General features: G+C 42.8%; 1 protein-coding gene across 4 annotated transcripts in view; it reads right to left on the bottom strand.

Moving 5' to 3' along the window:
* Positions 1-25,534, bottom strand: part of LOC135549965 (collagen alpha-2(XI) chain-like) — a 45,678-nt gene extending 20,144 nt beyond the window's left edge. Inside the window, exons 1-6 of one of the 4 annotated variants that reach the window (XM_064980371.1) lie at positions 25,015-25,534; positions 14,725-14,886; positions 13,617-13,827; positions 12,809-12,971; positions 8,775-8,897; positions 1,552-1,671 (exon numbers count right to left, since the gene is read on the bottom strand). In XM_064980371.1, coding sequence (XP_064836443.1) covers positions 1,552-1,671; positions 8,775-8,897; positions 12,809-12,971; positions 13,617-13,827; positions 14,725-14,886; positions 25,015-25,132 — 897 coding nt within the window. In that variant the 5' untranslated portion in view covers positions 25,133-25,534. Of the gene's footprint in view, positions 1-1,551; positions 1,672-3,525; positions 4,333-8,774; positions 8,898-12,808; positions 12,972-13,616; positions 13,828-14,724; positions 14,887-25,014 lie in introns of those variants that run through there. The other 3 variants (XM_064980372.1, XM_064980373.1, XM_064980374.1) reach the window with 3 other exon arrangements.
* Between the last annotated feature and the right edge of the window lie 338 nt (positions 25,535-25,872).

Raw genomic sequence — 25,872 nt, 5'->3', positions numbered from 1 at the left:
AGCAAAGAGAGATAGAGAAAGAGAGAAGGGAGAGGAAGACAGGAAGAGGAAAAAGATCATAGAAAAGAAATCCAAGACATTGACGAAAAGTAAAGTGACAGTAAATGATAGATGAAGAAGCAGAGAGATACCAGGAGAAAAGGAGACGGCAGAGAGTGTGGTAAGTCTTACCTTTTACAAAACACAGACACTGACAGAGGGACATAGAGCATAGTGACCCCTGGTGGACATCAAAGGAACAGCCAGTTCTTCCGGAAATTTCCTCACCAAAGCATGGAAAGCTTAAGGTCCATTCATGCTCCATTAATATCACCACAATTTTCATTAAGGGCCTTCTGGCCCTTTGAAGCCATCATCTCTTACAAATGTAGGCATATTTGTGTTTATTCTTAAACTTATAATAATGGCATGTTTCCACCAAAGCTTCTAGGGTTTATCACCAGCTTGTGTGTTTGTGTCTAATGATTGAAAAGGAAGCAGAATAATTGTGGGCTCGCAATATACTAACATTATCAAAATTAAGTGTGTGAGGGAAATAAAAGTGGTGATGGAAAAATTTCACAATTCTTTACCTAGGCAGTTTTACATATTTTAAGAAGCCATTCTACACAATGGAGATTAAAAGTTGGGTAGCAATATACTAATATTTTAGTGTACAAGACTCACTGACACACACACACAAGAATGAGGTGAAGCCCCCCCACTTTGTGAAAACAAAAGCAGCTGCTATTATGCAAAGCTATTTCTATGTTACTATTCCCTATTCAACTTACCACTGCTGGTTATGTAAAACATTATGTAACAGGTCCAACATTGATCACATAGATACAAATGACTGAATAGAATGATGGCTATTGAAATAAAAGGAACCGATTTATTTCTCAATAGAAAACAAATCTCAGAAACATATTTCCAATGATTTACCATTTCTTCTTTGAAGATAATTTTTTTTTTAAACGATTCATATAAAATAAAGAGAACACATACAACAGAACTGTGAGGAAAGAGTCACACATTCTGTCTGATAGGGCTGAGGATAGCCACTATAATTCTCTCAACAAAATGCAGTTCCCGTATGCGGTCAAACAAGAATGCATGATATCCATTCCTCTGCAGCGTATATCAAACATTCGTACGCGACTTCCATTTTCTCAAGACTGTTGTTCTTATTTCAAGACTAAGTGTGTTATCAAATTAGAATATTGATATGAGAACAACAACAAAAAATTATCTTGGGTTAGGGAAAATGAGAGCCACGTGAAAATGTTTGATACGCCAAAATGAATGTGGTTGCATTCCTCTTTGAAAAAGGGTGGCATGTCTCATGGCTCTGGTGGCAACAAAATGGGTAAGAGTGTTATGGTGCGTGACAACCTGTTAGACCACTTTGTTGTACTACCGGATGGCTGGGCTCACCTCCACATAGAGATTACTAGGAAGTATATAACAGTATCTAATAATTCTTGTTGTATTGACTTTAGCTGGGGAGTGATTTGAACTAGTGTGATATCGATGGCGTCTTCTCCCACTGTTTTGCTATGTGCGGTTTACCTGGCCAGTCGTCCCTTCTTGTCCAATCACCTCACTCTCTGGCTGTAGGACTGCCTCCTCGTAATAATAATCCGTCTCTGTAGGGGTGTGGCCAGCCTCAGAATTTGCAGTTTCTACATCCTGATTGGTCAGGTCAAGAAAAGGTTGGGGGGGAGACCAGGGTGGAGGTAGGCGGGTTTGAATGAGAAAGGGTGGTTAGTTTTAAGATGGTCAGTATTATGACTGATGTGTTTAAAGAAAAGATAAGACACATTACAGGGGATGTTTGTCAGGTAAAAAGGGCAAACATCAAATAGTTTTGCCAAAGAGTTCTCTGGTAAAACATGTTTTCAAAGTTTAGAAATGTCACTTTGAGCTAGAAATACATTTTAGCAGTTCATAAAATCTTGATGACTAGAAATGTTGCCATCCGCAAGATTTAGGAACGGTTCATATGCTAAAAATGTATTTATTGAATTCCTGAAAAACGTTGTCTGGAAAAAAAAGAGCCACAAAGCCACGATAGGTTCATTAGGTCAAGTCTGCTCTTCTGCTGATGTCAGAAGGTTGGAGAAGGCCTCAACTTGACCACTCCTGGTGAGATGGATTATCACTGTTATTAATAGTGGATGCATACTTTGTTTGGTCTCCTCTATGAAGTGGGAAAGACTTTAACCAGAGACTCGGGAAAAAGTTTCAACCACAAAAAGCAGCCTCACAGAACAAGTTCAACAAGTTCCAAATGACCTCAGAGTAGAGACATTCACAATAACTAAATACTTACTCGTTTTTCAAATCAGTACACACTTATCTGATAACTGTAATACATATGGCTTTGACATATATATATATATCTATATTTTTTTTAACCAACTCAGAGCTTCATTACATTGACATACTCGCCCATCTCAATTCGACTTGCATGTTAATAGTAACTGAGCCAGAGGTCTACGACGTGACTGGAGTTGAACTGATACCTAAGCATGTTTAGCGTGCTTAGCTTCTGTGAGACTGCTTCACTCATATTTCACTCCAAAAGGATCAAGACGGGGGGACACGTCTTCGAGAGAACCCACGTTTGAGAGGAGAGAAGAGAAGAGAGAGAGAGAGAAACGGGAATAGTTGTATTGTATTGTCTACAGATTGTGTGGGTACATATGTTTTATGTCTCCCTTTTGTCTGTGTAAGAAACGCATGCACACAGGTCAATCCCTTCACTAGCGCGCCACTCAATGACGAAAAAAAGACAACAACAGGCCCTGTGTGAACGCTGAGAACAGGTTCTGAGTTTCAGGAGCTTTGAAGGGGTGTTTGTCAGGAAACGGAGAGGAGACTGTACAGGTAGCCATGCGTCAATACGACAGTCTGTTACACCGCTATATCATATAGGTTCTCACCATCATATTGATCATATGATATGAAAACGGAGGAGAGGGTCCAGGTTGGTATGAGCCAACTTCCTTTCTGAGGACCAGGCAGTCCACCACCAAGCTAGGTTTTTCACACTCAATTCTATAGCTGTTAGTGGTTGAGTCGAAAAAAAGAATTGCAGTCCCAACGAATGCAAATTCGTCAGTTGCGTTTAACTGTGCAGTTTTAGCTTTATAGATGTTACATCCAAGATTTGTAAATTATATGTATCATTCAGGCAAGTATAAAACAGTTACTTCTTATATAGATATGAGCATGAAACAAATACGAGTCACAGCTTTTCTGTATCACTGTAATCTATGTACGTAACATACCCATAGTGAAGGTATGTATCGTTGTATAAAAACGGTTTACCAAAATCATTTGAGAAGTGTGTCTAAAAAAGTATAAACTCTTTATGCCTAAAACGAGGCACTAAAACTATCATCCATTTAAAGTAGAACTACAAGCCTGCTTGTTGAACAGACATTTGCAGTAAAATCTGGATGGAGAATGACCTGGTTCCCAGAAGGGATAGCTGGAAGATACAGCTCTGGACTGCCACCACGGGCTCTTTGTTTGTACCTGTTGATAACCGTTGCCCGTTTTCTTCTTTGGTTTTTCCGTCACAGGGACGACGGTGCCACTGTATGCAGTCTTGCCGAAGGGAGGCATTTTTTGGGTCATCGATTTGACGTTATTTACATCAAGCACCACCTTGGTTCTCTCTGGCTTCGGGGAAGCAGGTTCTGGGCTTGGCAGCTCTTTCTTCGGTGCAGGTTTTTGGAAGGGAGGAACTTTGATGACAACTGACTCTCTTGGTTTGACTTTAGTGATCTCGGTTTTCACTTCCTTAACCTTTGTGACCTCGGTTTTTACTACTTTAACTTTGACTTCGGTTTTTGCTACCACTACTTTGGTTTCTGCTTTTGCTGGTTTCACTTTGCTGACCACAGTTTTTTCTACTTTAACTTTAGCGACGTCTTTTTTGGGCTGGGCTTTAGTGGTTTCAGGTTTTGCTGCTTCGGTTTTGCCATTACCACTCACTTTCTTATCCTCAGTGGTTTTACCATTGCCATTACCACTCACGTTCTTATCCTCAGCGGTTTTACCATTGCCATTACCACTCACTTTCTTATCCTCAGTGGTTTTACCATTGCCATTACCACTCACTTTCTTATCCTCAGCGGTTTTACCATTGCCATTACCACTCACTTTCTTATCCTCAGCGGTTTTACCATTGCCATTAACTTTGGCCTCACCATTTAGTTTCTTCTCAACTACAGGTTTGCCATTGACCTTGGAATTACCATTTACTTTCTTCTCAACTATAGGTTTGGCATTGCTATTGATTTTGGCCTCACCATTTACTTTCTTCTCAACTATAGGTTTGACATTTTTTGGCCTCACCATTTACTTTCTTCTCAACTATAGGTTTGACATTTACTTTTTTTTCACCTTTTTTTGCAGCAGGTGTGGGCTTGGCCACTGGTGTGGCTGTAGTGGGTTTGATCTTGTTCAGGAGGACTTCAATTGCAGTAGGTTTGGCTTTGGTTGGTTTGGCCGGGTAAAGCTTGGCTTTGCTGGGCTTGGTGGCAGCAGGTACGGCTTTAGCTGGTTTGGCTGTGGCCTCAAGCTTAGCATGCTCTGCTTTCGCAGGTTTGGTTGAGGCAGGTTTTGCCGACTTAACTACTACAGGTTTGGGAGCCTTAACGACTATAGGTTTGTCCGCCTTAACGACTATAGGTTTGTCCGCCTTAACGACTACAAGTTTTTCTGCCTTAACGACGATAGGTTTGGCCGCCTTAACGACGATAGGTTTGTCCGCCTTAACGACTATAGGTTTGTCTGCCTTAACGACTACAGGTTTGTCCGCCTTAACGACTATAGGTTTGTCAGCCTTAACGACTATAGGTTTGTCAGCCTTAACTACCACGGGTTTGCGTTTGTAAGCGTTGCCATTGGCACCCTTCTGTTGTGCATGCGTGTCGGTTGTGTTGTAGTTTGTGAGGGTGGGTGTTGAGAGAGAGGAGAGGTAGAGAGATACATTGGGGGTTGGGAAGGGATGAAAGCACAGGGGATGGATAGATGGAGAGAGAAAGACAAAGGTGGATGTTTTGAGACAGTGATTTAAAGATGGCTTAGGCTTGGGTGATTTACTGAGACTATTCTGGCATTACTGGATACAGCAGAACATGGGCAAAGGTGCTTTACCGTTCCTATAAAGAAAAGTTGTTTCAATGTAGCACTGGAAAGATGGGAACTGAGCATTTTAAAGCCAATTGAAACCTTGACTAATCGGAGCAAGGTAGGAATGGTGCTATGTGCCAATGACAAGACTTAAATTACAACAGGGGACAGTATAGAATTATATTTTGGAAGTCAATGTAATACAATGTGTAGCCTAATACTCAGCTCGTACAGTGCAATGGATGCTGATCTCTCCAGTAATGCCATTCTCCATATTAAAAAAGCAGCATATCTGTGCTAATGACAAATGGAGCCTGTGGCTTGCGGAGGCACTGGGGATGTAATGGTCAGGTAAAGCTGTAGCCTCTGATGCACTGAGCCGTCCAACTGCGAGAGAGCTGTGAGCTCATAGCCACAGAGAAGCAGCAGCATTGGGTGTCAGGCGTACAAAAGTTTGTTTTACTGGGGCGTGATCTGATATTTTAACAAGTGAAGAAAATACACAGATGGGAACCGAAATATTCAAATTCAGGCAAATACAAAAATATGTACAGTGTGTGTGCATATATGTAGAGAAGAGCTCATTGGACATGCTATGGGAAACATGTATATTACACATAATGAGATATAGACAACAGAAAAGGGACATTGAAAAACACAGGTATTTAGACAGACATTTCAACTGAGGCACAGAGAGATTGACAGACAAATGGACAGACAGGGGCATATTTATGCCAGATCCAGGGGAAATGCATAACCATGGGGCATACAGGGGGACAGACACATTGATACCTTATATTGACCAAAAGACAGGTAGACCGATTACAAAAGTCAAATATGTGGAAGCATGCAGTAACATTTATACATATGAAAAGCAGAAATGCAGTGGTTAATCCCAGAAAGAATCAGACATGCGAATGATGTTAATACAGAAACATCTGATACATGACAGCCCTTTCTCACCCACTGCTGTCTGAGTTGAATAATGCTTCCTTATCCTCAGCTAGTCATTTTGTACAATTGCTCCGTTGTTTTGTCATAACTGAGACTCAGACTGAGACTCAGACCCAGTGATATGATGTATGTCTACCTTTAATGCCTACTTTCATACAAAACATGTACTGCATTAATTAAGTTGTTATTTCCAAGTTGAAGGTAATAATCATATGAGCAATTGCAAAAAATGATAGCAAAATATATAAAGCCCATTGTTTTGTATTCATTCATTTTCCTTCCTTCTCTTGACAGTTGGTCCAGCCCAGTGTGGCCAGAGAATAAGGGAGAAAGGGGCAGTGGGGCCAGAGAATAAGGGAGAAAGGGGCAGTGGGACAGAGAATAAGGGACAGAGGGGCAGTGTGGCCAGAGAATAAGGGAGAAAAGGGCAGTGGGACAGAGAATAAGGGACAGAGGGGCAGTGTGGCCAGAGAATAAGGGACAGAAGGGCAGTGTGGACAGAGAATAAGGGACAGAGGGGCAGTGGAACAGAGAATAAGGGAGAGAGGGGCAGTGTGGCCAGAGAATAAGGGAGAGAGGGGTGGAACAGAGAATAAGGGAACAGACAGAAATAAGGGAGAGGGGCAGGGGACAGTGTAAGGGACAGAGAAGAGAATAAGGGAGAAAAGGGCAGTGGGGCCAGAGAATAAGGGAGAGAGGGGAAGTGTGGACAGAGAATAAGGGAGAGAGGGGAAGTGTGGACAGAGAATAAGGGAGAGAGGGGAAGTGGGGCCAGAGAGTAAGGGAGAGAGGGGCAGTGGAACAGAGAATAAGGGAGAGAGGGGCAGTGTGGACAGAAAATAAGGGACAGAGGGGCAGTGTGGCCAGAGAATAAGGGAGAGGGGCAGTGTGGACAGAGAATAAGGGAGAGAGGGGGAGTGGGACAGAGAATAAGGGAGAGAGGGGCAGTGTGACCAGAGAATAAGGGAGAGAGGTGTGTGTGCTGTACCTGGTCCCCCAGTGCCCCCACATTGTAAACATACCTACACATACTCATATATACGACAATGACAACATGTAAATGACATTAATACAACATTAATAACACAATGTTAATACAATGTGATAGGTGAGGTGTGAAGAGGTGATGTCAGAGGACGAGTGGTCATGTGAATGACACCACGAGAAGGGTCGTATTACAGAGGAGAGTAGGGAGAAACAGAGTGGCAGGGAGAGAGGCATGGCGACCTAAACTTTATTCATATGATATTGAAAAAATGTAACACACAAATTTAACTTACAAAAGGGATGTCTTACAGTAAGAAAAATGATGTCATTATTTTTTAATGTACTGAGCCTGAACCTTAGTTGTCTTCACACCTCTTTCCCTGTGCCTCTCTCTCTCTCCCTCCTTTCCCTCTATTTTGATTCTCTTGCTCTTCTTTTTACCTGTTGAATGGGGCCCCTTGGTCGGGGGGAGGTTAGGTGGACAGAGGGGGGGGGGGGGGTATGTTGTTTCCCCATAATAATAGGGGTTGTCATGGTCATCTTACTCCTCATCAAAGTACTGAGAGAGATGGGGGTGTGGCCAAGAGGGTCGTGCAGGCAGAGGATTGGAGGCAGTGGAATGAAGGACAGGAGGTGCGAAGAGTGAGATTCAAAGGCAGAGAAAGGCAGAGGGGGTGGACAGGAAGGCATGAAAGGAGAAGTAAAGGGGGAAATATGGTGGGGATGAGCGCGTTGGAAAAGAAAAGAAAAGCAATGTTTTTTGATTCATTAGGACTCCATGTGTTGATTAATGTCTGGAGAGCTATTAATAGAAACACACGGAGGATCTTGATGAATGAGAAAACAAACGCAATGAATAAAACCACACCGATTTATATTCATTCCACAGCACTCATTTCAGCAGCATTTCTAACACGTTTTCTGTGATTGGTGCAATCCAACGCGATAATTATCCTTATAATCATGAAATTAAATGTAGAGAAGCAGGCTACTTGTATCATCCTCTTTCCCCGACCTTTCTGTCTTCCATTTTGTTCTAAAACAGCCTTTTATTCCAGTTGAGTGCATATCAACTGTGATTCAATGCTTGTGTGTCTATATTGAAATAAGTATTGCACCAGGATTTCAACAAACACAAACAAATTAAAAAGATGTCAATTTTCTGATGAGTTTCTCATACGTTTGCCTGTATTACTGACGTACTTACGGCATTGTTTAATGTTGTATTGTTTGTAGTGGTAGAGAAAGGGCTCTGCTTTTATTGAATTCCCTCAGAACACACGTAGGTGAGGGGGAAAGTGGGTAGATACAAACTCATAACGTGAGAGGACAGAGCAGCACTTTGATGACTTCCTGGAGCTGTCGATGGCTGGGGAGGATGAGGCCTCACTGCCTTCAGTGGGCAGAGGGGTTTGTGTGGACATCCCTTCATATCAGTGTATATTGGGGCTTGGGATAGCAGTATTGTACTGCACTATGCTATCCTGTGTTGTGTTGCACTGGGATGTGTGGTCCTGAGTAGCTTTATGCCGTGGCCGTGATGTTTGAAGTAGCTGGACTGCAAAGAGAGACTCTAGTGACGTGAGCTCCAAGTGGGAAACGTACTATAGAAAACTGTTGTGACTTGTGGTGGCGCATTGGTGAATCCTAATTCCCTTCCAGGTGGCTGTTCAGTGTCTGTGGTGTTTTGCTGTGTTACTCACGTATGTGTTGGGGTCCTGGGACTGGGTCTTGGGTAGAGGGGAGTCACAGTCGGGGCTGTAGTGTTCACAGAAGTCATAAGCAGCCTGAGGGTTGGATGCGATCAGCAGCTGTTGGATATCGCCCTGTGGGAATTAGAAAACCAAAAGAAAGCCTCATTGAAATGAGAAGTAATATCATCTGAATCAGTTCCTGAGCTGAAAGCAGATCCGTTGCCTTTGAAGGGAGAAGGGTTGATTGGGTTTTTGCTGGACAAACAAGAAGAAGAAGAACATGAAGGTTAAACGAAGAACATTGCAGTCATTGTGAGAGGTTCAGCTTGGTAAATGCCATAACATGGTAGCCAGTTCACTGAAGCAGATCTTAATGAAAGTGTTACCATTACAACAGACAGTAATGGTAACCGTGTCCCAGGAGCCTCCACATTTCTGGCCCCCTTTTCCTTTCAGACCACAAACCTGTAAAAACTTGATCGGTCAAAGAAAGAAGTTAGACCCATTTTCAGTCTTTCTACCCATTCTGTTCAGGAAGGAGAGGAGACGAGAAAAGATAGCAGTCTAATAATATTGTGTCATGTATGTCTCTATGGTACTAGGGTCATGTATGTCTCTATGGTACTAGGGTCATGTATGTCTCTATGGTACTAGGGTCATGTATGTCTCTATGGTACTAGTGTCATGTATGTCTCTATGGTACTAGTCATGTATGTCATGGTATGTCATCTATGGTACTAGGTCTCTATGTCATGTCATGTATGTCTCTATGGTACTAGGGTCATGTATGTCTCTATGGTACTAGGGTCATGTATGTCTCTATGGTACTAGGGTCATGTATGTCTCTATGGTACTAGTGTCATGTATGTCTCTATGGTACTAGGTCATGTACTAGGGTCATGTATGTCTCTATGGTACTAGTGTCATGTATGTCTCTATGGTACTAGTGTCATGTATGTCTCTATGGTACTAGTGTCATGTATGTCTCTATGGTACTAGTGTCATGTATGTCTCTATGGCACTAGTGTCATGTATGTCTCTATGGTACTAGGGTCATGGTACTAGTGTCATGGTACTAGTGTCTGTATGTCTCATGTGGTACTAGTGTCATGTATGTCTCTATGGTACTAGGTACTAGTCATGTATGGTACTAGGGTCATGTATGTCTATGGTACTAGGGTCATGTATGTCTCTATGGTACTAGTGTCATGTATGTCTCTATGGCACTAGTGTCATGTATGTCTCTATGGTAGGGTACTAGGTCATGTATGTCTCTATGGTACTAGTGTCATGTATGTCTCTATGGTACTAGTGTCATGTATGTCTATGGTACTAGGTCATGTATGTCTCTATGGTACTAGGGGTCATGTATGTCTCTATGGTACTAGTGTCATGTATGTCTCTATGGTACTAGTGTCATGTATGTCTCTATGGTACTAGTGTCATGTATGTCTCTATGGTACTAGGGTCATGTATGTCTCTATGGTACTAGTGTCATGTATGTCTCTATGGTACTAGGGTCATGTATGTCTCTATGGTACTAGGGTCATGTATGTCTCTATGGTACTAGGGTCATGTATGTCATGGTATGTCTCTATGGTACTAGTGTCATGTATGTCTCTATGGTACTAGTGTCATGTATGTCTCTATGGCACTAGTGTCATGTATGTCTCTATGGTACTAGGGTCATGTATGTCTCTATGGTACTAGTGTCATGTATGTCTCTATGGTACTAGTGTCATGTATGTCTCTATGGTACTAGGGTCATGTATGTCTCTATGGTACTAGGGTCATGTATGTCTCTATGGTACTAGTGTCATGTATGTCTCTATGGTCTAGTGTATGTCTCTATGGTACTAGTGTCATGTCATGTATGTCTCTATGGTACTAGGGTCATGTATGTCTCTATGGTACTAGGGTCATGATGTCTCTATGGTACTAGTGTCATGTATGTCTCTAGGCACTAGTGTCATGTATGTCTCTATGGTATGGGTCATCTCTATGGTACTAGTGTCATGTATGTCTCTATGGTACTAGTGTCATGGTATAGTCTCTGTCTCTATGGTACTAGTGTCATGTATGTCTCTATGGTACTAGTGTCATATGTATGTCTAGGGTCATGGTACTAGGGTCATGTATGTCTCTATGGTACTAGGGTCATGTATGTCTCTATGGTACTAGTGTCTCTATGGTACTAGTGTCTCTATGGCACTATGTATGTCTCTATGGTACTGGCATGTATGTCTATGGTACTAGGGTCATGTATGTCTCTATGGTATAGTGTCATGTATGTCTCTATGGTACTAGGGTCATGTATGTCTCTATGGTACTAGGGTCATGGTATGTCTATGGTACTAGTGGTCATGTATGTCTCTATGGTATGTCTCTATGGTACTAGTGTCATGTATGTCTCTATGGTACCAGTGTCATGTATGTCTAGGTCATGTATGTCTCTATGGTACTAGGGTCATGTATGTCTCTATGGTACTAGGTCATGTATGTCTGTATGTCTCTATGGTACTAGTGTCATGTATGTCTCTATGGTACTAGGGTCATGTATGTCTCTATGGTACTAGGGTCATGTATGTCTCTATGGTACTAGGTCATGTATGTCTCTAGGTGTCATGTATGTCTCTATGGTACTAGTGGTACTATGTCATGTATGTCTCTATGGTACTAGTGTCATGTATGTCTCTATGGTACTAGTGTCATGTATGTCTCTATGGTCATGTATGTCTACTATGTCTCTATGGTACTAGGGTCATGTATGTCTCTATGGTACTAGGGTCATGTATGTCTCATGGTACTAGGGTCATCTATGGTACTAGTGTCATGTATGTCTCTATGGTACTAGTGTCATGTATGTCTCTATGGTACTAGTGTCATGTATGTCTCTATGGCACTAGTATTCTTTATATCTCTATGGCACTAGTTCATGTTATGTATGTCTCTATATGGTCACTATGGTACTAGTGTCATGTATGTCTTGGTACTATCTGTATGTCTCTATGGTACTAGCACTATGTGTCTATGGTATAGTGTCATGTATATGGCACTAGTGTCATGTATGTCTCTATGGTACTAGGTCATGTATGTCTCTATGGTACTAGGGTCATGTATGTCTCTATGGTACTAGTGTCATGTATGTCTCTATGGTACTAGTGTCCTTTATATCTATGGTACTAGTGTCTCTATGGTACTAGTGTCATGTATGTATGTATGGTACTAGGGTCATGTATGTCTCTATGGTACTAGTGTTATGTATGTCTCTATGGTACTAGTATCCTTTATATCTCTATGGCACTAGTGTTATGTATGTCTATATGGCACTAGTATCCTTTATATCTCTATGGCACTATTGTTATGTATGTCTATATGGCACTAGTTTCCTTTATATCTCTATGGTACTAGGGTCATGTATTTCTCTATGGTACTAGTGTCATGCATGTCTCTATGGTACTAGTCTGGTACTAGTGTCTATGGTACTAGGTCATGTATGTCTCTATGGTACTAGGGTCATGTATGTCTCTATGGTACTAGTGTCATGTATGTCTCTATGGTACTAGGGTCATGTATGTCTCTATGGTACTAGGGTCATGTATGTGTACTAGTGTATGTCTCTATGGTACTAGTATGGTACCTCTTTATATCTCTATGGTACACTATGTCTCTATGGTACTAGGGTCATGTATTTCTCTATGGTACTAGTGTCATGCATGTCTCTATGGTACTGGGGTCATGTATGTCTCTATGGTACTAGTGTCATGTATGTCTCTATGGTACTAGTGTTATGTATGTCTCTATGGTACTAGTGTTATGTATGTCTCTATGGTACTAGTGTCATGTATGTCTCTATGGAACTAGTGTCATGTATGTCTCTATGGTACTAGTGTCATGTATGTCTCTATGGTACTAGTGTCATGTATGTCTCTATGGTACTAGTGTCATGTATGTCTCTATGGTACTAGTGTCATTTATATCACTATGGTACTAGTGTCATGTATATCTCTATGGCACTCGTGACTAACTGTGTGACCTCTGACCTGGAAGACCTCATCGTCCAGCAGGCGTGCTCCGAAAACGGTGATGCCCTTGGTATCCACCACGGGGCTGTTGCTGCGAGGCAGGGCCCTGGTCATGCGCTTCTTACAGTCCAGGAGCAGGGTGACGTTCTTCTTCGACACAGAGATAGCGATGCGGTGCCACCTACAGGCAGGGAGGAGGTAAAGCACAACTGTGTAATGTGCTGGAGGGGGTTGCTTAATTAATGGAAACCCCAATATGTACAGTGTAAGTTGTGTGTGTGTGTGTGTGTGTGTGTGTGTGTGTGTGTGTGTGTGTGTGTGTGTGTGTGTGTGTGTGTGTGTGTGTGTGTGTGTGTGTGTGTGTGTGTGTGTGAAAAACGTATGGGACCCCCAGCCGTTCCACGTACTTGAACTGTTCCAGAGCTAGCACACCAGATTCAACTTGTCAACTAATTATCAAGCCCTTGATAAGTTGGATCGGCGACTTAGTTCAGGGCTACAACAAAATTGTGAAACTTCTGGGGGTCCTTGAGGAGAGGTTTAAAAACCACTGTTCTGGGACACTGAGGCAAAATGGGTCAAATCTCATGACAACCCTGCAAGATCTGACTAATCAACAAGATATTCATATGATGTAACACAGTTGCATAAAACAAAAACAAGCATGCATGCAAACACTGAAAACCGTAGTCCATCAAACAAACCCAGTACACATGCAAATACTGACACAGGCACACACACACACACACACACACACACACACACACACACACACACACACACACACACACACACACACAGAGCCGCGGGATGCGTTGTTACTGACTTGCCGTCGGCCAGGTTGACGCCACTGAAGAGGGGGTAGTCCTCGGGGGCGGGCTTTCCGGTCTGGTCCTCGTACAGGAAGACGGGGGAGCGTCCCAGCTCCACACCCAGCTGCTGGACACCCTGTTCACTGTAGATGGACAACAGGAAGGCCTGGAGGCCCGCATGGGCCTTGACCAGAGCCATGATGGAGAAGTTCTCCGGGAAACGACCTGAAGGGGGAGGCATGAAGGGAGGAAAAGAGGAGAAAGAGGAATGGAGGAAAGAAATAAGAGGGGAGAGGGAGGCATTGAGGGAAGAAGGACATTAGACACAGGAGAGGGGTTGACGACTGATGACAAATTAGAGTTAGGGGTGTCTAAGTGTAGACAGATGCACATTTTATTGGATCTTAAAGTTGAGGGTTTGAAGGATTGAAGTGTGAACAGACATAAGAGGTGGGTGTCGAAAAAATCTAAAACCCAGACTAAGAAAATGAGCTTCTGACTTTTCAGGATATATTTCAACCACATAAGTGCTACTTACAATCCTAGCGCGCTTCAGGGTCTCAGACGATAGTTAGTTGGCCCTTCATTTGTTTAGGCTCTTCCAAAGGCATTTACATTTCACATGCTCTTGCACGAAATAATTATATGCCTAACGCAAAAGCAATCTAGCACTAAAGCTGCAAAGTTATGGCCCAACTAACCTCCTTATGGTAATTGTAGGATGAAAATAAACTCTAAAACCGAACAGCAATGATAAGAACCACCAAAAGAGACAAAAATAGCAATCATGACACATTACAAAAATAAATTCACAGAATGCACGTGGCATAAATTGTATGCCCCAGTCTGTGTCCATTATTTCAGCAATCCATCCCATTTACAGGTAATGTCGACCACATCTTTCCAAGTCAACCTGAGAGATGAGGTATGTTGAGGCTTCAGTCCAGTTGAGGCCTGGGACGTGTTCATTAGGGCACCCAATGGAAGGCATTTTAAAGCGCTTTGCAACGGAAAACAAAAATGAACATTTCTTATTAGGAAAGTCCATGTAGTCCCTCCCTGTTTGCATCCGTTTTCTTCCGAACAGGACCCTAGTTAGACATGGATATAGAGGTACTGTACCTGAGAAGAGCTGATTGGTGGGGGCAGAGATCTGGGCCTTCTTGGTGATGCGGTAGGCGTGGTCAGCGGAGCCGGCACGGCGGGAGGTGCAGAAGCCTGGAACCTTCCGCACCCCTTCGGGGAGAGAGGGCAGCTGCAGCATCCGCAACACATCCACTGGATCTGAGAAGAGACGGAGAAAGAGAGAGAGAGAGAGAGAGAGAGAGAGAGAGAGAGAGGTTAATAGACAAAACTGCATGGAGTTATGGTCGTGATCCTTTGTTACATCTTCATGAATGGACTCTATCATGATATAGCTTTTACATTGAAACCAATTGACTAGAATCACCTTACATATAATAATATGTTTCTTTATAGATTGTGGTCTGAGACCCACCACCACAGACAACAACCATTCCAGTAAGATTTGTAGATTCAATATTAGGCCTATATCCTACACCTACACTCATCCAGAGGTCAAAGTATCATAGACATAATTATTTCTGTAAGAAAAATACATGCAAAACGTTTTTACGGCAATAGAATGTCCCCAAGTCTAGTCCACCATCTATCTAACCTGAGGAACAGGCTCCTCTATTCAACCAGTGTCTGTCAAGCAAATATAACAAGTCCCATTAATGGGATAGTGCTGAGTCATGGAAGTCTGTGCAATCAGAATAAACCGACCGCAGACATCACCACCAATCTCACATCCTGCCTCCATACCAGGTATGACTGTCTGTCACCCATACTTTGCTTGGCTGAACCAATGGGCTGAATCCTCAGGGCCAGTTTCCCAGGCCTAAACCAATGGGCTGACTCCTCAGGGACAGGTTCCCAGGTCTACATTAAGCCTACATCTGGACTAAAAAGCACTTTCAATAGGGATTATCCATTTAGCATACTCTTTAGCTAAGACTAGGCTTAATCTGGGAAACTGGCCCTCACTCAATGTGCCACGTTGAACCTGTCTATTCTGCCCAAGTAAGAATTGGTTGGATAAGATGTGGAAATCTACAGCCTTATTCAATCAAACCAGGAAACAGAGTTTCTGAGAAAAGTCAAACAACTTCTTGCGATGCAAGAAGGCATGCTTGAATTCATGTACTCAACAAAGCACTTATTACTTCCAACATGCTCTATTACCTAGCAGGATAAATCGTTTAGACTCCACCCAGTTACCAATTTAGCCGGAATGGGGCACTTGGTTGGTTCAGGAATGTGACTAAGTTCCTAGACACTCCAACAAGAGAGCAGTGTGTACAGGCGCAACAAGATAAGCTACTCCCATCTTTCATCACTATGTTTCAGTGGAGGGACTTTTCTCAAGGTTGTATTATTGCAGTCAAGAGTTGGTCTTGGCTGCCCTGTCTGTGTTCGAGACGCTAGGTCCATTTTTTCTATACCGTTAGTGGGCGGCAACGTTTCATTTGTAGCGCACCCTGCAGTGACACTAGTCTTAATATCCTTATGATGCCAAGTCAAGCATTTTACAGGCAGGAAGTATTGGAATGACTGAATTACCACAGACCTTTAATGTTGCCATTACATTTAAAAAAAAATAGTAGGCCACATTTACTATAGCCATTTCCAGCCACTTTAATGAATAGCACTTTGAAATGAAAGAAAAAAGCAATCCTAGCCTGGAATAAGGATGTATCTTTTGATCATTGAAAAATGCCCCTAAACAAAGCACATTCATATGTAATGATATGATACTCTTATTCCCATAAGCCAGTCTGTACTCTGTATTGGAGTCGGAATGTAAAATGAACTGGACCATATGATATTATATCATTTTCATCACAATGATCCAATCCAGGCTAATTGTGTTTAGGTCACACCCTGCTAGCAACATGTTTGAAGGCCTCAGATGACAATATTTATGGTGAACTCTCAAATGGTGCGTTAATATTGACTCAGAGAATCGGGCCCACAGTCTGTTAGCAGCACACTAACTGAGAGAGAGAGGGAAAAGGAGGAGATCAACGGTGTAGCAGAGGGGGAATTCTCTACAGACAGGGAGTGTGGGAGTGTGATACTGTAATGCCCCATTAACTCTCCAAAACAGGAACTGGGATAACGAGTCGTGGGGGAGAGAGGGAGAGAAAGAGAGAGAAGGTGGTAGAAAGAGGGAGAGAGCGAAGGAGAAAGAGAGAGGATGAGAGCGACAGTGAGAGAGGGACGAGAGCGAAAGGGGACGAGAGAGGGGGGAGGAGAGAAACCGCAACAGCGCGGTCTGTGTCAGACTCCACCGCAGGATCACGCACACAATGAACACCTCTGTCTCGGCCCGCTCACCGCTGCTCTGCTCAATGGGCCCTTCCTGTCAGTAGGCCTTGGGAGAGGAGAACGAACCAAAATATAACTTCAGAAATACACAACCCCCCCCCAAAAAAAAACACGAGACAAGAAGCGGAAAATATGGAGCCAGACGGGGTTAGACAAGGCAGGCACGCAGGCAAACCCCCGCTTTCTCTTTGCCTACTTTCTTTCTTCACTCGCCCTCCCCTTTAACCACTCACGTATGGTCACAGTGTAGAGACCACCCTGTACACAGCATCACTAAATGGGAGTGCCGGGTGTGTCAAGGGAGTTAACACCCTGTGCTGTAAATGAGAATCATTCTGTTGTCCTTCACGTTGCTTTATTCACAGCAACATAGTAAAACAAAACGCGATGTGTTATTGTCACATACACCGGATAGTGAGCTACAGTGATTATGGAATCACATTGCCCAATCGCACAGTCATTGAACTAGCCTATCCATTTTCTTTCATGGAAATAGCCTACATACATGTACAGTAGTACAGTAGTACAATAGTCCATTATAAACCAGAATGTTAGAAATTGTTCATGGTGTATTTTATATGCAGGCCTAATTATGAAGAAAAATGATTCACATATAGCATTATGCCCAATCAAACTATTCTAAATGTAAGACAATTGGGAGATATAGTGCAACGTAATGGAGTGCAGGTAAAGAAATATGATTTGATTTGATTGATTTGAAACAGGAGCTGGGCGGCTGCTTTTTTAATGTAATTAACTTAATTGACCACTAGATGGGGCTAGGTCAGACACAGAACTCTCCTGACAGCTGTCAGAAAGGAGGGCGAAACGTGACAGAACGCTCAGATAGAAAAGTACTGTGTAGAGGAGACATGATTGTCTGTCAGGTAGAATAAGGACTCCTGTTAGCTCTATTCATTACATTTCTATCTGCAGTTGCATGTCTTATTTCACCCTCAACTATTTCCAAAGGTATAATTAACGCTAAAATGCAAACAATATATTGGGGGTGAAAAGCAATCTATGCCTTGATAGGATGGCATAAATCACTGATGGATATAGCCTACTGTTTCATTGTATTCGTGACAGAATGCACACTGTACAGCACACACACTAAGGCACACACCAATAAAACCATTCAACAGTGTTCATAACTGATCACAGTTTAAAGACTGAGTCCATACATCCAGGCCAATACATCTTTGACCATAAAACAGCAAACTGACCCAAACACCAACTGTCCAAACACAGAGGCTGGGAACAGACACTGTTGAAGGAGACATGACAATACACACGCTGAACAGAGCCCTTTGAAACCACTGCAGACCAGATCAGTCACACTCCAGATGACCCTCTAGACTTTTGTAACACTGTCCAACGTTAAACAAGGAGGGTGAAAACCAGGACTGAGGAGCGTTCTTCACCTCACCCCGTGGGTAACCTCTTGTTTCCCGCCTCCACCCCCGCTCCTTTCACTCTTTCTTCTGGGGCCTCCTCGTAAGGCTCCAAATACCAGACAGACCCGCAGCCTGACACATTGACCTCTGACCTTTACTGCCACACCAAACAGACATTGTTAGAGAGAGAGACAGTGAGAAAAACAAAGAGAGAGAGACAACAGAAAAGAGTTGCAGACAGGACGGAATGAGAAGGAGACAAAAATAGGATGAGAAAAGAGATATAAAACATAGATGACACGGAAGACGATTCTTGCCTTCGAAAAAGGACCCAGACCAAATCCAAGTTGGTCCTTGATTTCCTCTCTTTGAACTCTCACTCTATCGTTCTCTCCAGCCAACCACAACAGTTAGGCATGTGTGTTCAGCTCAGACTGGAGGTTAGGCCTATAATTTGTATCATTCTCTATAGTTATAATGTATTTATAATCATTCATGTACACAGACAGAAAATCCATTATAACCACCCGCACTATAAAAGGAGCTATTGAGACATATGATATACATATATTTATATACAATTCCGATTTAATATGAAAGACCGCACAACTTGTCACTGCGGTAGAGATTTCAAAGTGAGGTAAAATCTTTGGAAGAGTTGCCTGGGGTTAAAGTGTTCGGGACTACTGAAGATTGACGAACTCAACCTCAAGTTGAGAAACTTCTAACGACGTCTAACCGTCAAACCATTCCACAAAACCACTGATGAAACTTTGCCGTGTCATACAATTAAAGAAACCACCTGTCATCTGTCATGTACATGCAGTGTTGGGCACGATCAGCGTTTCAAACAGCCTAGCTAACACACCTCCACGTCTGCTCCTAATATGGTCATGGGTGTCTCCAAACACGTTTCATTCGACAGAGACGTTACTAGACAGGAGACCACATTATCAGACAATCTGTTGTAAGCCCCTGACTACAGCTTAGGTCTAACCTAGTAACGGCTGCACTTCCTTTTGTCTGAGGCCTGCAGCCTCTGGGGAAAAAAACATTCAGTAGAGTAGAAGATCACAATAGGTGCTATAAAGAAGATCACAAGTCAACGCCACAAAACGTGACATAGGAAAGCCCTCGTTCTTCTGCGTATGGGATCGTACCCTCAAGCAACTCGGGGTGAATGGTAGGGTAAGACAAGCAGGACAGCATGGTGGACAGTGGTGAATCGCAGCTCGTTCTGTTTAATATGAAGCTCGTGAGGAGGTGGATTAGCTATAGCCTGGTTAAAACAGACTTGAGTGCTACGTTCACTGATGTTTTACTTCGAACGTAGCGTTCAGTCTGGTTTAACCAGGCTCGGAAGATTTGAACCGAACTATTGCCCTACGCTACAAAAAGTAGCGCTACCCCCCGACCGGCAGTTCTACCGCAGAGTGCCAACGTGGACCGTGACGAATGTTCAGCCAGTTCAGTTCAGCCAGTGACTCAGTTGGACCTAGGACAGGATTAGCCCTTAAGGGAGGATACCCGGACCACAATATGATAGGCCTTGGTGGCCTACTAAAACATACAAGCACAAGACAGCCGCTGCCAAATAAAGAACTGAAGCAAAGTTGGAAGGCTAAGATACTGCACATGTCTTCTTGACAGTTAGGCCTAGTATCCAACAGAAGCATGAGCAAGAATCCCAACTCAGGGAGTAAGAACTTAGTGCCTTTCCATGTTAAACACATGGCTGAACTTGTCCCACATCCTAAACCAGGGGATCCACAACTCTGTTTTACATGTAAGTCCAAACGCAATGCCTTTTATAGATATACAACATAAACTGTTGTCACTTTGTAATGTTACATAGCTGCCATAACCATGAGTCTGACTGGTAACCAGTGTTTTACCCAATAAATTATTGAGAGTTTATACACAGAGTGTGCGACTCTCTTGATAAAAAAAATAAAAAACGAAAACAGTGAAATCAGACCAGACTTTAGCAAAGTATACCAAAGAGCTTAAACCCCATTTACCACTGAGACTAGGAACTATGCAGATTACAGAACAATAAGGTGTCATCATTGTTTATAGAGACCCTTGGAAACAGACAATCCGATTTGGGGAATTCCCTTCAGTAAAATCACCTAGCATTTTGAAATGTTTATCGGTGAACATTGTCTCGAATTCGAACATCATGTGAGGTGGGAGAAGATGGCAGGCTATGATTTTTCATCTCTAAATGGCCCACTATGTTATATGAAGGGGGTCAGGGGTGATATAGACCGTACAAGCAGCCATTTAAACACAGAAACGGTCTAGCTTCTCGGTGAATTGTCCACAAAAACAACCATACATTGTGAAAATCATAGGTCTCTAAAACACTTATCGTGATCAAAAACAACACTAAAATAGCAAGAGAATTCTAGATGACTAGGTCCATAAATTCTAACTACAATTCCGGATTAGACTGTACAATAGCAGAATGCATGATCTGTCATTTCTATTCTTACATCTCATGCATGTCCCACTAATGGACAGCTGAGGCCTTCAAAACATATATAAAATATTGCCAGTCTGAAATAATTGATACACACCTACATGCAAAAGTACCCATCTGAGTTCCCGGACACTCCAACACACTTCCTACAACCAGGGAAATGACAGTGATTAGTCTACCAGGAACAGTAGGTCTAGACTGACACTGTATGATTACGTTTTGGCACACTTTGGCAAGTCAATTTTCAGAAAACCCTTGAAAGGAAAGATGTCTAACTATCTGTCTCGCAAAACCCAAATCATCTCCTCAAAAGCAGAGCGCGGAAAGTGCCTCTAGTCTGACGGGGTCTAGTCTGATGGGGTCTAGTCTGATGGGCTACTGCGGGTAGTCTGACATTTATGGTAGGTGGCGACGTGAACTGGGTAGGCCCTTTTTGACACTGCAAGATTTCGGATTTACAGCTTTACATCGTTGATACGCAGTTAGGGCCTTAGGTCGTGCACGTTTAACATCTACAGTATGGCCGCGGTCTGGGCCAAACCCTAAGTCTACGCCTGGGTGTGCGGAGTGGGATGTGGGCAACTGGGGTGTGTGGGTTCATGACACATCGTGGATGACTTGATGCCCCTTTGGTTTTTCTTTGTGGGCTCTTGACCAACCCTGAACCACTCATCAACTCCAATGATAAGTGAACGGAGGAGACGGACACCTCTCATGGTACACTAACACTAGGCCCTTGTGACTGAACAGTTTCTCATAGGTAGTGTGGTGGTCTGACGAGATCTCCACCACCGCTGCTTCCTGTTGGAGGCAGCTAAAGCGGCTACGGTAGTGCTCAACTTCAGGGACAACATGCAACTGGACAAAAGCAACAAGCATGCCAAGGCAAGGAGAGAAAGAGGGAGAGGGGAAGAGAGAGTGAGAGCGAGAGAGAGAGAGAGAGAGAGAGAGAGAGAGAGTGAGTGTGAGTGCGAGAGAGAGAGAGAGAGAGTGAGTGTGAGTGAGCGAGAGAGAGAGAGAGAGAGAGAGAGAGAGAGAGAGAGAGTGTGAGCGAGAGCGAGAGAGAGAGAGAGAGAGTGAGTGTGAGTGTGAGTGCGAGAGAGAGAGAGAGAGAACAAGAAATATGTGAATAATATGTCCTACGTGGGGAAAAAAGACAAGACAAAAGGACAATAAAGGAGACAGGCATCCAGTTGCAGAGTACACATAGATGAATACTCAGACGTACGTACACCCACAAGCATGCCTGTGGCATAGGCTGAGAACAAATAGCCAGGGCCCTACTAATCGGCCCCACAGTGGCTCTATTCACTACCTCTGTGACTGCTAGGGGGGAGGAAGGGTGCGAGAGCGCAGGGGAAAGAGGGTGTCAGTGAGGGAAGGTGTTTTGTTTGGAATATGTGAGACAGACCGTTCTTTGAGAATGATTGCTTTGAAATTAGGTTGAGGAACATCCATGTTAAGAAAACATTGCCCACATATTTTGTTCATTTACAAAACCCTGCTTTCATTCCTTGTACCCTCTGTGTCTGTCGTGCTATATATGCGCACTTTTTTTTTTTTGTACCCCAGAGGGATGGGAATAAACAGTAGGGGCAGACCTTCTGGAGGGAGCCACAGCACAGACCATCTCTAATTCGGGTTTTCATTGCCTGGGTGGGGACCTGTTTTAGTGTTGAGCCTATATCCACATGCCATTTGTGAACATCATAAACCAAGAAGCTATCACGCAGTAGCATGGGTAGTAGCAGGAGTTTGAATGAATGTTTCGATACGGCCTTGTCTAACAAACGTGCGCAAGGACACTTCCGCACAAGTGTGTCTAACTATGGAAAGAACATTATACAAATCCATCGAATATTCTGTTCGCTGAGTAATTATCATAAAGAGAAAGCACTTCTGAACTTGTAAATTATCTTGTGCATTTCTGCAAGCACACTCCATCCATATAGTTCATAACGTGAGACAAAAAACAGTCCAAGGTGTCAGAGACACAGAGGTGCACATTCATTTGAAAGGGGCACTTCATCACCCGAAATGTAAAAAATATCCATAGGGTTCACAGACGTATAAAAAAACACAACTGTACAAAGCGAACATACACTCCGAGACACATACGCTTTCACTCTCCGTACCTCTCTCTCCCCGACTCGTTCTCGCAGAAGCGCACACTTCCGTATAATAACCTATTCATAAAAAGCAAAAATGTTCAGACTTCCTCCTCCAAAATACACACAGCAGTCGGACGACGGGAAAATGCAATCGGCTCGGCAATCTGAAATTCGTACTCGAGCCAAGGAAAACAGAAGAGTGCACACTAATGTTACAAACCCCCATCCGTACACTCCAGCATCTATTCCCACTTTAAACGCCTAGGGCATTAGAGCGTAATTAACCAAAACTGAAGAATAAAGTCGCATGCATTCAATGTCGCACCTGAAGAGAACAGCTATGTGTTTTGAAAATGTTGGCTATATTAATATATTACATTGCCAATATCTTGCAAGAAGTTTCCCATGCAGGCACCACAAGTAGTGCTCTTCTTACGTGGGCCTCATACATTTGGGATAAAGCTCAATATGCAATTGCTATATAAAACTCTAGGATATTATTGTTATGCTATAATATAATTATACGAGTGCCTATTATATTAGCATAATAAGGTGTCAACTTTAATGGTTCAATTTAGGCCTATTCCAATTGTCCACGATTGTTATTAGTTACCTATGTCCAAAATGAATAAATAAATAATTGATAAAAGTTAAATTCTACGGAAGTAACATTTTACTAAGAGCATAACTAGTAGCGTTGTGGGAATGAATGGTACCTCTGTGTTAATTAAACATGACGGAAACATCCAAATGCGCATGTTATAATGTAGTGGTCAATCACGGAATTACCGTCCTGCCTAGAAGACATTCTTTGACACCAAATTCTTCGAAAAAACATTGACGCTGTTGAATCGTAAAATAAATAATTATCCATGTATAATTAAAATTATTATAATCATAACGATAACTGATTAAAAAAGCTAAATTATTAGTAGACCTTATTAAAAGTATTGATCGGCTATTGTCGATTAGGGTATTGTTAAGCATAAGCTGTTGTTCGCTTTAAACTGCTTATTGTTCAAAAGGATCACATAAATCAATAATATGATTCAATCATGATACAGTAACTTAATAAAAACAATGGTAACTATTTTTAGAAACCGAAAAAAACAACAACAATAGAGGTGACCAATGTTAAACAACGTACGTTATGGGCTATCACAAGCAGGCCTAAAGACAGGATGGAACACAAAACAGCCTTCCATTGTCACAGTACATACACTGTACTACAATACAAAACCATCCTCACTCAACAATAAGAGTGATGAGAGGCGATGGTGATGGGGAGGGGCGGGGTGAAGTGATAAATATCTAATCAAGTCACCATACAATGTCCACAGTCATTACTTTGACGTTGCCACTGTATATCTACCATACCTACCTAGTAGTGAAGAGAACGATAAATCAGGCGTGAACTCCAAAGTAGCCTATCTCAGTATAATGTCGGCTGCTGAACGCACCGTCCTATCCTATGGCCCCGTCTGGAATGACAAGCGCATCGATGCGCAATGGGCGCATGAGGTTGTCAAAAACGTTCAAAAACCTAACTTAATTAATCCTGAAAAATCTTTTGCGTTTAAAGCTAAATCTAGAATAAAACATTTCTTTCGCAACAACTACAAAAAGCGTCTAAATATCCGAAATGGTTGAGCCGTTGGGCTAACTGCAATTGGGCACTGAGTGACACCTGTCAGCGCAGCGCGTTTCACTCCGGCCAATTGAGGAAGAAGACAAAGAAAGAAGCCTCAAAATATTGTTTGAGAATAACATTAAATGAGTTATAAACCCTGTTCAGAATGTACTGTTTTGGGGTAATGTTGGCTAGCAGTAGGCTAAACTACCACAGGTCACCTGTAAATCTAAGCTAGAAATCATGCCAAAGAGCATCACTTTTAGAAAGCAAATAGCACGGTATAGGCAGTCAGTGCTTGACAATTCTGAGATGTGGTACAATATGCATGGCATTTCAGACAACTATTTAGCTACAAAATCTCACTGGAACGCACAAAAATAAAAGCCATCTTACCTGCCCGAGCCACGGGTAGTTGGCACAGCGCGAGCACCAGGGTTACCAAGGCAAAAGAGGAAAAGTCCAAGCGCCATGGTCTCCGCTTCTTCCGAAAGGGGCAATCTCGAATATCCATAGTTTTTTAGTTGTTTGACGCTGGACTATAAAGTAGGATATGTTCAAATTAGATATCCTCTCTTACAGAAAGTCAGTCGAAGAGAGTTTCGACTGGACCTCCTGCGAGGCAAAAAAAAGAAGAAAAAGGCTCGCCTCTGGAGACGTGTTTTACCTCTCTTTAACGCTTCTTTAATAAGTGACCTATATCTACCTATGCTATGTACAAATTTTAAATAGTAAAAGGGGTACGGGCAATAAATATTGATTTTATATCCCTAGTGCTAAAGCTCCATTGAGTCAGCGGAGTGGATATGAGTACCCACCACGGAGAGAGCAGAGAGACCTGAAATCACTCTCTCTCCTTTCTCTTTCTCTCTCCCCCTTCCTACTTTCTCCCACGAAATGTGAGGGAGCGTGTGTGTGCGTGCGGAGAGAGAGAATGACTGAGTGGCAGTGGGGAAGGAGGGAGGGAGAGATTGTGCGTAATTACGCGCGCGGCACACGTAGGTTACGTAAACCTGTGCCTTCTTATTAGGGCCAAATTGCTGTCGCGCCTTTTATTTCCTACTTTTCATCCTTGTTTTAGTATCCTTTGCACTGTGCTGCGCTCTCTCCAGGCATATGCTAGATTTTTTAAATTACGAGCGTCCGTCTGTCTGTCTGTCGGTCAAACAGATTTTTTTCAGTCCCGGTATATCCCGACAAAACAGCCGAACCTTGTAGGCCGGATGGGTCTGTAAAAACAGTTTAGGAATTGCC

The sequence above is a fragment of the Oncorhynchus masou genome, chromosome 12, assembly GCF_036934945.1.
Source record: "Oncorhynchus masou masou isolate Uvic2021 chromosome 12, UVic_Omas_1.1, whole genome shotgun sequence".
NCBI classification, from domain to species: domain Eukaryota; kingdom Metazoa; phylum Chordata; class Actinopteri; order Salmoniformes; family Salmonidae; genus Oncorhynchus; species Oncorhynchus masou.
Note: the sequence above shows the minus strand (reverse complement) of the source record. Positions and strands in the feature narration are given on the sequence as shown.